Source organism: Harmonia axyridis, chromosome 4 (assembly GCF_914767665.1).
Source record: "Harmonia axyridis chromosome 4, icHarAxyr1.1, whole genome shotgun sequence".
Taxonomy (NCBI): Eukaryota; Metazoa; Arthropoda; class Insecta; order Coleoptera; family Coccinellidae; genus Harmonia; species Harmonia axyridis.
Window position 1 is genome coordinate 47,056,561 of NC_059504.1, and position 17,334 is coordinate 47,073,894.

General features: G+C 37.5%; 1 protein-coding gene and 1 long non-coding RNA gene across 8 annotated transcripts in view; one reads left to right on the plus strand and one right to left on the minus strand.

The window, feature by feature from the left end:
* LOC123679192 (whirlin) overlaps nt 1–17,334 on the plus strand; it is a 210,712-nt gene that overhangs the window by 114,901 nt on the left and 78,477 nt on the right. For 3 of the 7 annotated variants that reach the window (XM_045616624.1, XM_045616626.1, XM_045616627.1), the window contains exons 12-13: nt 2,547–2,601; nt 3,774–3,908. In XM_045616624.1, coding sequence (XP_045472580.1) covers nt 2,547–2,601; nt 3,774–3,908 — 190 coding nt within the window. The remainder of the gene's footprint in view (nt 1–2,546; nt 2,602–3,773; nt 3,909–17,334) is intronic. The other 4 variants (XM_045616625.1, XM_045616628.1, XM_045616630.1 and 1 more) reach the window with 3 other exon arrangements.
* The window catches only part of LOC123679194, a 32,799-nt gene continuing 19,507 nt past the window's right edge, over nt 4,043–17,334 (minus strand). Inside the window, exon 2 of the long non-coding RNA XR_006747365.1 lies at nt 4,043–5,299. This is a non-coding gene — a long non-coding RNA (uncharacterized LOC123679194). The remainder of the gene's footprint in view (nt 5,300–17,334) is intronic.

Below are 17,334 nucleotides of genomic sequence, written 5' to 3' on the forward strand. Positions count from 1 at the left end.
TAAGCTTTCCTGTGGGCTAGGAAAAGACCAATATAAAGCTGCGGTCCAGCTATGGGAGTTGAACAGCAAGACAATCCACTGGACTAACAATCCTAGACTTGTTCCGGCAAAGAAATTGGTGTTGATTTCACCTACCTACGCCAAAAAGCTTCTGAAGCTGTCGCGAGCCGAGCTTCGGGTGATGGTGGGACTGCTGACGGGGCACTGTCGGTACAAACATCATTTGTACCGTATGGGAAAGTCAGCAGACCAGATTAGCAGGCTCTGTGGATCGGAAGCAGAAACAGCTGAACAGTTGGTATGCAAGTGTTCGGAGCTGGCTGGCCTAAGAACCATTCACATGGGTAAGCCGGTCCTGGATACCAGAGAGGTAACGTCCAAGGCCCCTAAGGAGGTTGTCAGTTTTATTTACGTCATTGACGACCTCCTTGGGTTTCTATGAATGAGTAGGGTAGAGAACAAAAGATCTGCATGGTCGCAGTTCCCGGAAGGCTTACCGAACCAAAACGACCCCAACTCAAATAATAATAATAATAATAATAATAATAAGGACCTAATCAGTGAAGATACGACGTTGCTGCTGATCGACCGACTAGAGTTCTTGTGTTAACTGAACTTTAGAAGTCTTAAGACCTAAGTCTTTATGCAAAATACGGTGTAATGTCGTTTGTGGAATTCCTCATTCCCAAGATCGATAAGTAATCGACAAACCTGGGTTTTCGTCAACACTATGGGCTACTGCAGCAATATTCACAGTTGTTCTTGAGCGACGCAAACGGTTTCGATCCTTCATATCACTAACTTGTCCCTACAGCTAAAATTTTGTCACCAGTTTCACCATTCCCGGCCGAGAAAGTGCCTCATGATGACTCAAAAGTGCTTTAGTTTTGCAAAATGTGAATCGAGGATTCGAGTTTACATTTTTCGTGAATATATGAAATAACACTGCGTCGATATTATATCGATATTATAACATACCCAGTAATAGTTTGCTTATGCAAAGAATCCTCTCAACGTAACCCTACATCTAAGTATACTTATCAATATTAATGATAAAATAATAAATCACATCTAATGTATACATCTATTTATTCGGGTCTGCAAGGGCAATTAACGCAAGAACGAACAAGCGCCCAAAGCGTTCTGACCTCAAGTGGAAATTTGAGGTCTATAATTGTTATAATCTTTCGTGATTATGGCAGAGCTCTTTAGAATTGGTTGGTTTCCTTATTTCCGTCGAATTTGTAGTAGTCACTTCATATGTTCCTCCACCATTTTTGCGTAATCATCAATGAATACTATTTTCGCTTGAAAAAAATGCCTACTCCATTATAGTAATAAGTTAACTCAAATCAGGTTTTATTAAAACAATATCAGCTACTGAATATCAGCTACTGAAGTCTGCTCCTATTTCCTTATTTATGATCAATATATTTTTCCTTAGGCTTCCGGAATATGAAATAACATAAAATATTATCAGTTTCTGGTGTCAGTACTGAATATTTATCGTGAGGAATAATTGATCTATATTTAATTTATATTACATATTCATTAAGAATTATATAATATACTAGCTGCCCCCCCTTCCCCCGGCTTCGCACGCGCATTATATCAATAATCCTTATGATAAAATAAGAAAGAACCATTTTCGTCTCAATTTAATCATCTACTTTCTGTTAGGCAATCCAAAATACATCCTTCGAAGTGTCAAATTATACCCTATGATTGTTCGCTAGGTCGGAGGAAAAAGGAACACCTTTTATACTCTTTTTCGTACAATTTTTTTGAATAATATTGTTATATAAACCTTCTCATGACAGTCAGGGCCGCCGACAGACATTTTGGCGCCCCGGCAAAATAAAATTTCGCCGCCCTGCTTTGCCCTCGGCTTTGCCTTATTTATTTGAATTTTCTTTGAAGGAGCCTTCATTATTCCTTGTAGGCACTTTGGTCAAAAAGTATGTTTTGTTTTCAACTGACTTTGCGCCTCTACAATTTGGCGCCCGGCAAAATGTCCGGTTTGCCGGTCCTGGCGGCGCCCCTGATGACAGTTGTGAACACAAAAAAAAAGAATCATCCAATTTAATGCAATCATTTGAACGTGATGCTCTTACATAATATCCATAAATCCTCTTTTATTTGTATAGATATATGCATTATAAGGCATATAATCGACTTACAATTTGTACATGAAGATGAATTATGTAGCCTAAACTATATCTTTACATATAAACTACATGATTTTCCATTTTACCAAACAGTATTCCTCTAACATGATACCAATGAATGATAGAATGAACTGAATCAAAGTAGAAAGACTTGAAAACAATACGAAAGAAGTATATGTAAAAGGATGCATTTGAAAATACGATATGAATAGGTATTCTACTTTCAAAATCCAGGTATTCCTCAATTGATCACATAGATGCTTCATTTAAATTAGATAAATTCTCTTGAAAAAAAAAAATTCGAACAAGGATTTTTTTTCTGAGAATCTGTGAGGTCAGATCCTTCGAATCTAACCTTATTTATTGCATACATTCTAGACCTCGCCCAGCCAGTGCCACAGGCAAAACCTGTAACGAAGATCACCACAATCAGGTGACTAGGTGTTTTCTCAACTACTTATGTACTTCTCCTTCCTCTTCCTTCGATTTTATGAGCTTGTAGAAATCCACGAAGCAAACCTCAGTCCGGTCATTGGTTCAAAAGACCTCTGAGGCATGTTTCGGATTTAGAGCACATGCACCGACATATATCTATCATCTCCACTTGCACTCTTCTGTAGATTATAGATAGAAGAAATTCCTCATCAAGAATTGACGAAGAATCGTCCAAGATCCTGTGGCCTCAGACGTTGCTTATTTTCTTATGAACAAATTGTGTTTGAGCTTGTTTGAGCTGAAAAAATGTTTGCTTCTATTGAATACTGATTGCAAACTCTTCAAGTTTGCAATAAAATGGCATTTGTATGTCCTTTAACACTTTAAACTTTTGAACTCTCAAATTAGCAAATGTGTATACCTTAATAGTATATTTTTATAGGTACTTAACTACTACTTAACATGACATATTTTGTTAATCAGAATATAATCAACGTCTGGCAGCTCTGAGATCTTGGTTCAGAAATATTTTCTGATATTAGTACCTAGACATTCAAACATGTATCGAAAAGCAAGGTGTCCAGAAAAAAAATCGTACAGATTGAATTCAGGTGAATGTCAAAGATATAATATAGACAAAAAACTTTTCTTGATATCCAAACCTTGTTTATTCAAGATATTGAAAAATCTGGAGTATTATAGTTGAATATAATGGATTATTGTTTGGAAATCATCCGTCATGAATAATGCTGGACACCTTGTTTTCATTTGACATAGTATTTCTCGATTTGTCCATGACTGTCCATTACTTGCATGGAAAATTTAAAATTCGTTTATACAGGGTGTCCCGGTACTTCGTGACTCTTTCTGGAGTGTAAGCGAAGTATATAAAGATGAGTCAGTAATGTTTTTTTTGTCCTACGATACTTCCTTGAGAAAATATGTGACTCTAAATGGTACTCTTGTAATTCATATTTGTTTGGCTTAATTCCAAACCGGTTCTGGTATCTTCTCAGGAGGGCGTCATAGAGAAAAAAATAAAGCTTTCCTGGCTTGTCCTTATATACTTCACACTTGAGAAAGAGTCACGTAGTACCGGGACACCCTGTATAATCAGTTAGGAACATTTTAAAGAGAAATCAGTTGAAAAAAGTTCTAAAATATTTTTAGCCTTCAACATTTCTTCCTCAGGAGTATACTAGTGGTGATGAAGACAACACTGGAGGGACCAGAAGTAGAAGACATTCAAGTCCAGGTGAATCTAGGACAGGAAGTACAACTGCCTTACAAGAATATCCTGATTCCGTAAGTTCAACAAAATATAATACTATCGATTGGACATATATGATTTAACACATCTCCTGCAGAAAATTAGACATGAATTCTGACATGAGGTCAGCCGTTTTTATATCATTCAGGCTGGTTTAATGAAATCATGATAACTCTCAAAACTTTTATTATTATTCGGTACACAGATGTAAAGCACACCAAAATAATCTAGAAATACGATATCTTATTTCGAGAAAAATTATGCTGTATCAAACTGTCATAAAAACAGCACGTAACAACATACTTAATTACGTATATCACAGTTATGTACACTAAAATTAGAACTACCATATAAATAATTACGATGACAATGGAATTGGTCGTGAAAATAATATTAGGCATAAGCATAAAACGAGAAATTAAGCAAAAAAAGTCGAACAAATAGTGAATATCAATGCAGGTTATTAGAGTTTATCATTTATTTAGTACGAACTCAGGAAATTATGAATGAGGAGTCATTATAAATTATGAATTTTGAAATTTGCTGTGAAGAGACCAAATATTAAGAATCTATTATGAATTTCGAGAAAAATCTGTGATAGTTAAAAAGGACTATAATTAATTTCTTCACCAATGAGAAAGTACTGTCTAATAGGCATAAATCGGCTTTTTTTCATCTGACCATTCAACCAAATTATTTCAGAATTGACCGTATGAAAATCTCCAGTCTCACATGCATTGATCAAAATACTCAATAAATGAATTCGTTATCCATTAAAATCAAGAAATGTACTTCAAATACTTAAAAATTCAACAATGAAATGCTATTCAAACAATCTAACTGTAATCAAGGGTTAAATTAATAAGAAATTGACATTTGACATGTCAGAATAGGTATGTCGACGGCTTAGGATATAGGTAACACTCCAAAAGGACCACAAAAATTCAGTCACAGTTTTTTGTTGTCACCCTTAATGAAGTATGGAAGGAGGATGAGGAATTCAACAATTTTCCCTCAATATGCAGGTCTGGACTCTGAATATCAGAGAAGTCTTTTAGATATTCGTTGAATTACGAGGATCTAATGATGTTGAACATGTTTGTGACTCCCTTCCATTTTGCCTCCTGGATACTATCGATGTCAAAATGTGAAAGATTAAGAAGAAGAACTGTTTGTGGTTTGTTTTCTCGATAGTTAAAGTTTTTCCTGGAACGCCCTTCTGAGGTCTTCGGTTGCCTTGGCCAGGCCGGTGTTCTGGTGGGATGTCTTCATTTTGAGATCGTCCAGCCTGTTGTCCTCGTAGAAATAGTCCTTAGGGGGTTCCGCAGGGTAACACCTGCTACTTCCGAACTTTGGACGTGGGATCCTGACCCTTTTTACATCAACCAACCAGGATTCCATTTTGATGATAGATTTTAAGTTGAATCTGGAAAGAAAAAATGATATTTAGTCAAAGAATGCAGACCTGTAGGCTTCTTATGTATGAGGTGTATTTTTCGGGGTGTATAACTTTAAGTTGGCATTACTGTTCAAGATGGCGACAGATTTAACAGCTGTCAAGTGATTTATTCTCAGTCTGGTTTGGCAATTCATCATGAATAGACTCACGCCTGAACAACGCTTGCAAATAGTGCAATTTCATTTCGAAAATAATCGTTCTGTGCGGAATACGTATCGCGCACAACGTCCATTTTATTTTGTTTAGCGATGAAGCGCACTACTGGTTGAATGGCTACGTCAACAAATAAAACTGCCGCATTTGGAGTGAAGCTAATCCTCAAGTGTATGTCGAAACACCGTTACATCCAGAAAAACTGACTGGTGCGCTTTATGGGCTTGTCGAATCATTGGTCCGTACTTCTTCAAAAACGATGATGGCCAGAACGTTACAGTCAATGGTGATCGTTTTAGAGCCGTGCTTACTAACTTTTTTATTCCTGAATTGAACAACTATGATGTCCAGGAGCTGTGGTTCCAACAAGACGGTGCAACATGTCACACAGCTCGTGCCAAAATCGATTTATTGAAAGACAAGTTTGGTGACAGCCTAATTTCACGTTTTGGACCTGTGAATTGCCCTCCAAGATCTTGTGATTTAACACCGCTAGACTACTTTCTGTGGGGCTATGTAAAGTCATTGGTCTATGCGGATAAGCCACAAACGCTTGACCATTTGGAAGACAACATTCGCCGTGTTATTGCCGATATACGGCCACAAATGTTGGAAAAAGTCATCGAAAATTGGACGTTCAGATTGGACTACATCCGAGACAGCTGTGGCGGTCGTATGCCAGAAATCATATTTAAAATGTAATGCCACGAGATTATCTTGCGGATAAATAAAATTCATGTCAATCGAATAATCCATCGTTGTTTTATTGCAATTTGAAGTTCTATAGTTTTAAAAAACACCCTTTATAATACGAAAGGAAGACTAGATACAAAGAGGTTTCTCCTGGAACATTTTTATTGATCAGCACTACTCTAGTTATTTTTTATTCATGGCGTCTTCAGGTTGATGCATATTTTTAATAGATCAATTAAAATTGTCTTATCCTTAGTCTCGAAATATAAAACGACTTCGCTTTGTACGTAGTAATTTGTAAAATTGAAAGGTAGCAAGTTTTTATGACTAAAGAGAATTATTGGCTCCTGAGACGTCAGACAAGAGAAACGCGATTATTTCTGCTCGCTTCAAATTATCAGCAGAATAAGAATTCGAAATTAGAATCGATTAATCAAAGACAGGTTAGCTTGCTATTAACCCAAGGTTGATGTATTGAATGATGCCGATCACTGTACAAAAAAAAATCAATTAGGATATGCCAAATGCTATTGGAGTCATTGATCGATGAGGTCATTCGAGCAAAAAAGGTAAACAGATTGTGATTAGAACTTGGATCATTACATTTCTGTTCTGAAGCCAGTGAGAAAAGGATTATCGAGCTTTAAATGAAACGTTGAACAAACGTTGATAGAATTTTTTTTCATATTAATGAAATATGATGATCTTTTACGAAAGTTCAATAATTCCAATGAATTGAAATGAGATGGCAGTTATTCTTTGTATAATGGAGGTAGAATATTATTCATTTAATGACGGAGTCAATCTAATATTTTCACTAGACTAAAACAAATATTCCGAAAAAATTGTGTATTGAGTTATCCGACAAAATGTATTGAAATATTTCTGTTGGTGTGCACGCAACAATTGAAGATATAACGTGAGCTTATTCCCGAAACTATAATACTCTTTTGAAATTTTTCTTTTTCTTCCATAAATAATTCAAAGAATCCCAAAATTGAATTTAATTTCAGCATCGTTATCATTACATTTCTCTCTTAACATGTGATAACTTTATATACAGGGTGGCCATTTGAAAACGAAACAGACGAGATTACAGACGAAATAAAGTTTTTCGATAGAAATGCTCGGACAGGTCGATTTCTGTTTCGAGGGGGACAACTTAAGATGTAGGTTACGGACGCATAGGCTTCAACCCTTGCTGCTACAACCCCCACCCCCAATTTTTGAATAGGGAAGATGGGGTGAGTGATACCTCAATTTAAAGGTATTTTTATACTGATTTCAGCACAGTAATTGTTTTTTCATTTTATGCATTAGTTCTCGAAATATTCATGCGTTAGTTAGTTAGGAAGGAAGCCACAGTCATAGTTGTTTTGAAGCTCAAAATGTCGATTACTACAAGTGTCATGAAAACACCACTTCATTTTCAAATACTTAGTTAAAAATATTTCGAGAAATAATGCATAAAATGAAAAAACAATTACTGTGCTGAAATCAGTATAAAAATACCTTTCAAATGAGGTATCACTCACCCCATCTTCCCTATTCAAAATTTGGGGGTGAGGGTTGTAGTAGCAAGGGTTGAAGCGCTATGCGTCCGTAACCTACGTCTTAAGTTGTCCCCCTCGAAACAGAAATCGACCTGTCCGAGCATTTCTATCGAAAAACTTTATTTCGTCTGTAATCTCGTCTGTTTCGTTTTCAAATGGCCACCCTGTATATATCATCGTAAGAGTCATATTATCACCATAATCATTCAATGAAAGCAAAGAAATATCGATAACCATAAAAATTTTTCACCAAGTACATCGAGAAATTTCAGTAATTTTTCATGTGTTTTGAAGTAAGCGTAACTGACTTCTACAAATTCTATTTTAAACTGATATACATTAGTAGAGTGGCTTCTGGTCGACGCTTTTCTCTGCATTTTTTCAAAAGATTCAATGACAGACTGAAGGTAAGGTTACTCAAGAAAAAGTTGTATTAATATTATGATGAATGGCGAAAACTTGTCAATATTCTATATTTAACCTCTGATCAGTAAGGTGTATCCGAGGATAAAATTATGTCAGTAATCCAAAACTGCCATAACATTCAATAATACTTCTTGGCAAGTATTAACACAAAGTGGTAATAGCAATAGTGATACAATTCTCGCACTCAAGACAACCACAAACCGCAGTCACCTCATCTATCAATCAGAGTTCTCACGGGCACTGACTCATCTATTTCACGATTGGCCAAAAAAACGAATTCTCCCATCTGCGAAGTCATCAAAACTACACGTACGAGTACCACCCATTCCTTTTATGATCCATAAACATCTGGGCGTAAAAAACGAATCTATAGTCATTGGTACCAACCGCAACCAATTTATTTTATAGTGGTAGACGGTCGTAATTAAGAGAAACAACCGCTCACGTAGTGAGGTGACGGTGTTGGTTCAGATGGCTCTTGGAACTACTCTAGGATAAGCTGAATATATATCACTATAGATCTGATTATGCTAGGACCGGAGCCAGGAAATTCATCCAATTATTGTGAACTTCTGTAGAAACTTTATTGCGATACTCACTACCAAATACCCTGTTATTGAGTTTAGTCTACTCTTCTTCGATTTTCAGGCTTCAACAGAACGTATTTTCGGTCTTGCTTCATCATTATCTCCCGAGAAGTTCTAATTTCCTAAGAGCTGAAATTTCTATGAAACTTTGAAGAGACGTTCTCAGCTAATTTTTGGGTGGTACACCCTCTCTCGGATGATTGCGGTGTATCTTTCCGAGATTAAATAATCAATACGGAACTATCTGATCTTATTATATATCTTTGCCATCTCGATAGCGGAGAATAGGTGGGTGCCGTTCTTCCGAGAGATGCGCAGCTCAAAACACCATCTATCCGGCTGGCAAAGAGTAACTACAAAACCATTTATGTCTCAACTCGAATACCCAATTCAAATCTTATCAGAGTCTAACCTACGGTACGCAAAATATTAAAGTCTCAGGAATTCCACGCTTGCGAATGCGTAGTATTCTCGGAGAAGTTGAAATTCCTTTGTTTAAGTCTCAAATATTTATAGCGAATATTTTAGACACATAGACCGATAGACAGAGATGGAACCATTGTTCATAATGCTTTGAAATAAATTATGCGAGCGGAAAATCAGAAAAAATCATTTTCGCCCCAAAACTGAATACAAAGCTCTGGAAGTATTAACAGAAGAATGAAAACGTAGTACCACAGTACCAGAAAAAGATATCGAAATGAATTTTAGCAAAATAACCAATTAGAAAACTTACTCATTCGAAAATAATTCAGAATAAATAGAACCCCATTATGGAGCCACAAAGGGAAATATCTAAAGACTTATTAATTTGAACTGAACGTTAGTTTCTCATCGAAAACACTTTCTAAGTTTATCACCTCAGTTAATCTCATCACATCCCATTTATTGAGTTTATAATAAAAAATGATTGGTATCGACTTCCTCGTAAACGTCGTGGTTTCACACCTTCTTACATTCATAAATAATTCGTTCTCAATACACTCAATATAGCATAGCCTATCGAGATGGTTACCCAGAAGAAATCAATTAAGAAAATTCTCTATGTTTCTAAAGATCTTGAAAATCATTGGGAAGATGTAATTCATGCGAACAAATGATATATGAACTGTCATCGACGAAAAGAACAAATAAAAGTGGTCCCAAAATTGATCCCTGAGGAACACCCGAGATCGTCGTGAACGAAAATTATCTTCTATTGATTAAAAATGACTCCAAGAGAGATACAAGAACATCAATCAGAAGCAAAAACCCTGATCTTGAAATAGTCCGGCCCTGTTTTCCGGGGACTAGGTAAACGGGAGTAGATGACTTATTGGGTTAGTCTGTGAAGTCGGACAATGTACCATGCTCGGCCTGGAGCTGGTCAAGCTTGAGGTCACACAGGTGTTCTCCAGAACGTACCGGGTCGACAATCTACACTGTCAATTACTTTTTATCGTCCTGTGGCAAAAATGACCCACAAATTATCGCGGAGTGTATGCAAATTGCCTTCGCCGCTGCCATTTACTTGGGCAAATCAAGCGAAACGGCCTAGGTCTTCGATAACAACATTTCGTTCGCTGCGAAGTCCGATGAGTTTTTGCATTTTATGGGATGGCGTTTGATACAATGTTGTCTGAAGTTCGTGATGTTTATTATTCGATGGTGAAATCTATTTTACACATCTCTCTCTCTCTCTACCACACCTCAGTTATACTTGTATGAGATCGATAATTGGATTGTTTGCTATTTATGTATCATGTATCACACTTAAACGTGAATATGTTGATGAATACAGTTGAATTTTTGAGAAAAAATGCGTAAAGTGTGGCTAGGTGTAACTGTGGACTATATCGATGGATCAGCTAGATAGATTAATGGCAAGGTAGATAAGAGTATCATGCGTTACCTTCTACATGTATATTCTCAAAAAAACACACTCAATATGTATAATTTGATTAGAACATTATAACACATACTACCAAAGGAGTTTAGAACGTTTAGATCTTATGTTGCAAGGAATTCTTGAACAGTATGGGGTTCCATATCTATAAGCAACCTTTTCATTTAAGATTTGAAGATGTGAAATCTATTTATAACCTGTAATTCTTTAGGTAGGGTCATTGAAAAATGGAATGCACATATATTGACATTTCTTTTAATTAATGTGAGAGAGTGTGTGGGATAATGTAGAGGAAGTTTAGTAATAATAAATTTCTTTATTTTTTTATTTAATAATAATAAATTTCTTCATTTGCAGAAGTATGACATAACAGATTAATGTTCAAAGAAAATATTCATATTTTCATTTTATTTCAAATAATCATATCTTCTTTGGTGCAGAACAAATGGAACCTATCTAAAAAAAGTGAAGGCTAGCTGAAGTTAAGATCTTATTTTTATTGAAAAACCTTTGCATGATTGTCTATATGGTAAACCATAGATGATAATTATTATAGCAGACTTTTGCAGTAGAATATATCCAAAGTCACTTGAAAGAAGCAAGAATGTTTTCAACATACAATGGTTGTCTAAGTTTCCAGTAATTCATTTGGTGCCCAGGAATTCAAATTGCCTAACAATACATTCAAACACAACGGTTTCATCGGATCGTCTGTGGAACCAAAATGTACCGATTTTTGGTTGATTCTATTGGCTAAAATAGTCAACGTTCCACCTCATGGCAATTTGGTTACTATCATTGGCTGCAGCTACGCACATATGTCACTTCCTTATTATATTTCTTATGATTCGCATAGACCAGTGCGGTCCGTAGGTGAGTTAATAAAAGGAGCATATTTATTCAGTTTTAGTTCGTTGTGTGACTGATTTTTTCTTTTTATATGGATAAAGTATATCCGAAGTCACTTCAAGTAGGCCTGAATATTTCTAATGTTCAAGAATTTTACAAGTTATCAGAAATTTATAAGGGAGCAAGGTCAACAGATAATATATTGTACAACCATTCTTTTTTAATAGATCCCAGTATGCTGGTTGATCGTCATAGGAAATAGTATGTGTCGATTTGGTCACTTTCATTGCCGAAATAGTACACGTGCAGCCACGTGGCAAATTGATAGTCTTTATTGGTGGGAGTTGTGTTCATTTATCACATCTTATCAATAGAACTGGTTTGGGGAGTTATTAGGAACCGTTCCAGAAAATTTAATCAAACACCGACGAAAGATTCTAGTTATCGAGTAAATTAGAGAGGTTCCTAATGATTTCGACGATGACGTTTGGCAACATTCTTCGGCAGATGTTAAAACAACTAAACATAAATATTTGCTATTAAATCTATTCCTCCTGTTACTCCCAAAATCGGTAATGATTCTTCAAGTTCTGAACAAAATTATTCCGTATTCTGAGGACTGTCATGAAGGGTGTTTTTTTTCGAGGTATATAACTTTAAGTTGGCATTACTGTTCAAGATGGTAACCGATTTAACAGCTGTCAAGTGTTTATTCTCAGTTTGGTTTGGCAATTCATCATGAATAGACTCACGCCTGAACAACGCTTGCAAATAGTGCAATTTCATTTCGAAAATAATGATTCTGTGCGGAATACGTATCGCGCACTACGTCCACTACGATGAAGCGCACTTCTGGTTGAATGGCTACGTCAACAAACCAAACTGCCGCATTTGGAGTGAAGCCAATCCTCAAGTATATGTCGAAACACCGTTACATCCAGAAAAACTGACTGTTTGGTGCGCTTTATGGGCTGGTGGAATCATTGGTCCGTACTTCTTCAAACACGATGATGGCCAGAACTTTACAGTCAATGGTGATCGGTATAGACCCATGATTACTAAATTTTTCATTCCTGAATTGAACAACCATGATGTCCAGAAGCTGTGGTTCCAACAAGACGGCGCAACATGTCACACAGTTCGTGCCACAATCGATATATTGGAAGACACGTTTGGTGACCGCCTAATTTCACGTTTTGGACCTGTGATATGGCCTCCAAGACCTTGTGATTTAACACCGGTAGAATACTTTCTGTGGGGCTATGTAAAGTCATTGGTCTATGCGGATAAGCCACAAACCCTTGACCATTTGGAAGATAACATTCGCCGTGTTATTGCCGATATACGGCCACAAATGTTGGAAAAAGTCATCGAAAATTGGACGTCCAAATTGGACTACATCCGAGCCAGCGGTGGCGGTCATATGCCAGAAATCATATTTAAAATGTAATGCTACAAGATTATCTTGCGAATAAATAAAATTCATGTCAATCAAATACTCCATCGTTGTTTTATTGCAATTTGAAGTTCTATAGCTCTAAAAAAAAACCTTTACAACTGACAAAATATTTTTGCTAGAATACGAAAATCAATAAAGTAAGGTTAACCACAACAACTCAAGTTCAAGTCAAGTAGTAGTTTTTCAATGTAAAGTCAAGTACTTAATAAATAAATACTTGACATTGAAATCTACTACTTGATTTGAACTTGAGTTGATTTCAAGTCGAGCTCAAGTCAAGTAGCACGAATATCAAGCCAAGCCGTGAATCCATACGTGTGATATTTAATTTCGTAAATGAGATGGATAGTTCAAGGTTCAATGATCATCGGAACGTTCAGATCAACCAATAACTTTTTGTCCCATTCAGAAACTCGATCAAATCGCCTTTCTCCCGTCTGGCAGTCCGGCCGTCAAAACACCGTCCGTAAAACCGTGCGAAAATGCTCGGGTTCCGTAGTGGTCAGCGGCGGACGCGGGGATTTATAACGGTATCGAACGTCTGGTCGCCGCTTAACGCGAAACGACCCATTATAAGAAGACTCGAGGGACAAGAAGTCGATGGGTTGAGAGCAAATTGAATAACCATTTTGCGGGATCGAACGGGTTACAAGATAAAAGAACTGTTACTTCATATCCGAGAGGAAATTAATTCTGCACGATGCTGTTAGGCGATAGAACGGAATGCGTCCGTTTGACGATCCCTGGGAGCGCATGTGACAGATGGATTCTTCAGATTGTATGAGATTTGGGGGGTTTCTGATTGCCTGGATAGGTATGCAGCCTGGGAGCGATACTAAATTCTTTGAATATTATCCCAAATAAGCGGAGTAATATCTGACAACTGGAACAACGACCAGGTCGTTCTTCTGTTTAAAAAGGTTGATGAATTTAACATCGAGAATTATACACCTATAAGTCTCCTTCCACATCCGTATATAATACTAAGAAAATTAATGATAAACAGATTGACCACTAAATTTGACAGCTATCAGCCTCCAGAATAAGCGGGCTTCCGTAAGGGTTTTAGCGCTATCGAGCATATTTGGAGCATTAGAACACTAATCGACAAATGCAGCGAATGTTACATAAATATCGATCTGGCCTTCGTTGACTACAACAACCAGTTCGACTCCTTTCAACCGTGGGCTAAATTTCAAGCAATAGACAGCTCGGATAAACTCTAGAAACAGAGAGACTACTCTAACTTGCAGCAGCGCTAACAAGCTAAGAACAACGCAAAGGGCCATTGAAAGATTAACCCTAGGCCCCTGCCTCCAGGACATAAAAAAGAACGGCGTAAAAAAGTGGAAAATGTGATAAAACAAGTTGCTACCATGGAGTAGGCTTGGCAAGATTTATTGCTCGACAGGAGAACACTCGTTGGACAATAAAAAACGTGACATACATTCTGATGCAAAAAATCACATGGACCGAATTTCCATCTGCGAATCACTGCGGAATCGCAACAAAATCGATCCATTTCTAATAGGATGGTAAATGGTGATGAAAAATGGGTCACTTACGATAATGTCAAACAACAAAACAGTGATCGAAAGCCAACCAACCAAAGAAGTTAATGCGCTGTGTGTTTGGTGGGATTGGCAGGGAATACTCTACTATAAGCTGCTCCCTTATAGTCGAACGCTTAATTCTGCCCTTTACTGTGAACAACTCGGCCTTTTTAAGCTGGCAATCGAACAAAATCTCGTCCAGCATTGGTGAATAGGAAAGGACACGTATTTCATCAGGACAATACCAGGCCACACACTTCTTTGATTACGCGCCAGAAGCTCCGGGAACTAGGATGAGAAGTTCTTATACGTTCACTCTATTCTCGAACTGAAGTGGCTACCACCTGTTCCTGTCTATGGCCAACACGCTTGAGGATACAAATTTGGTTTATAAAGACCTGTGGATATACCTGCCTCAGAAAGCACCCCATGAGAATGAGTCTAGCAGAAAACGATGAGTGCAGATTCTGTGGAAAGGAGGAATGACTCGCCATGGCTAGCCATCGTAAAAAATGCTTTGTACAAGAGACTAGAAGAAAACTCGTTGAAGCCATACCAGATATTGGAGTTCATTAGAAATCTGGAAGTGGAGGGTGAGCTGTAGACTACGGCGAGAACGGGTCTGAAGAGAGGCACAATAGACCATAAGGTCGTTGTACAGTCAAATACTCCTCACATTTAAATCCAATCTGAATCTGAAGCCTGTGTAAATTGGTTTTCTAAGTTTTTTGCTAATGGGAAGAAGAGTTTCTCCGAAAAAAGCATGGAATATGTTGTCGTCGAGCTCAATATATTACAACTGATATTCATAATTAGTGCATTACCTGAAATTTTGAAGATAAAGGTTCAATAATTAATAATTTCGGGAATTGTTTGCTTGCGAATCATTTTTGCATGGTGTGATGCTGATAAAGTTTTGCGCCAGGTTTATAGGCTATTGAAATCGGCATGCCCTTCTTGGAGGCAGTGCTGGTATTGCTTTATAGTATATCAATCTATGTTTACTAACTCATATACCATGACATAATTAATAAGAAACTTGCTATCATTACTGAAGAATTTGCCGTTAAATTCATGTTGTTATACATGGAGGTCTTGGAAAAAAGAGTTAAATAATTCAGCTGATTCACGTAAAAACATAAAATAAGAGGAGTATATATGATAAGAAAGCCTAACAGCTAATGATCAAAGCCAGACCTTATTTTGTAAGGTAGTATTATGAGTGTAATGCTCAAGTCAGCGCTTCTCCGGAATCTTGGGGTTTTATTTGACATATTAATTCAATTTAATTGTAATTGTAATCCGATTGAATTTCTCGACTTTTTCTCAAGACAGGAAACCGAGATTCGAACCGAACAACCTCGTAGCATACGTCTACCACACAAATCGTAAAATTCATTGAACCCTCGCCTTCTCGCGTGTGAATCACTTCCATATCGCGTTCACCTCCGACAGGAAATACATTCAAACTGTTTTTTTCTCCCGTTTCCAACTAATTAACAGGTCTCTCGAACGATATTCACCAAAATTACACATTCACATTTTCACGGAAGAACGATCACGTTGCCCTTCCGGCTCCGACCGACCGGCAGGTTCAACGACAAAAAAAAAACACAGAGAAGGAAATTTACACAACGTCCGAACCGCGCGGTTCCGGACGAAGAGTTTTATTTTTCTGCGGTGTGCACGCAGAACGTGTGTTATGGCGATGGCCGGCTCTGTGGGCTATCACATTCTCGAAGTACACTGCGCAAAAAAATTAACGCACATTATAGAAATCTCAAATTTATTCTACAACTGAAGGTGTTCTCAATGATAATTATTTTTGTCAGAATTATGCATGAATATGTTATCCACTTTCAACGTTTCTCTTCAATACAGATGTTTTTTCCCACCAGGAATAAAAAAAGATGAGATTATCAGATTTTGAACGTATTGGCTCCATTCTGAAATCAGTTGTTCTCGATCAAATAGTGAGCAATAGTTTTTCTTTCGTTTGATTTTCTACACTCGATCGCTATGCAACGCGAAACACGCAATTTGACCCAAGAGAAATGTGCCCAAGCGGTAGTTTTGCGAGAAGAAGGGTGGACATACACAAGAATTGCAGAAAGGTTTGGAGTTTCCCATACAAGTGTGTCCAGAATGTTGCAGCGATTCAGGGAGACAGGTATGAATGTCCGAAGACCAGGACAGGGTAGACCACGGGTAACAACTGCCATTCAAGAACGTTACTTGAGAGTTTCTTCGTTGAGTCAACGGTTTGCAACCGCTCGCCTCCTTCAAAATCAGCTTGAGCAAACTCATGAGGTGCAAATTAGCACTCAGACAATAAGAAATCGCCTCAGAGAATATGATTTAAGGCCTCGTGTCGCGGCAAGAGGCCCAGCTCTTACCTCAGGCCATTGAAGGGCGCGTTTGGATTTTGCGAGAGAGCATATCCATTGGGAAGAGGCTGATGACTCTAGATTCTGCCTCTACCACTGTGATCGACGTTCCCTTGTATACAGACGTCCACATGAAAGATATGCTCAGTGCAAATTTCTGAATACTACTGGTTTCGGGGGAGGATCGATTATGGTATGGGGTGGAATATCTTTGACTGCTCGCACAGACCCAGTGGTCGTTGATAATGAAGCTATGAATGCTGATAGGTATATAAGGAACATTCTTGAAGAGCATGTGGTGTCATTTGCCCCATACATTGGTGAAAATTTCATTTTTATGGACGATAATGCCAGACCCTATCGTGCGCGCATCGTTCAGAAGTACATTGATGAGGTTGAAGTCTCTCGAATGGAATGGCCAGCAAGAAGTCCAGATCTCAATCCGATTGAGCAGGTT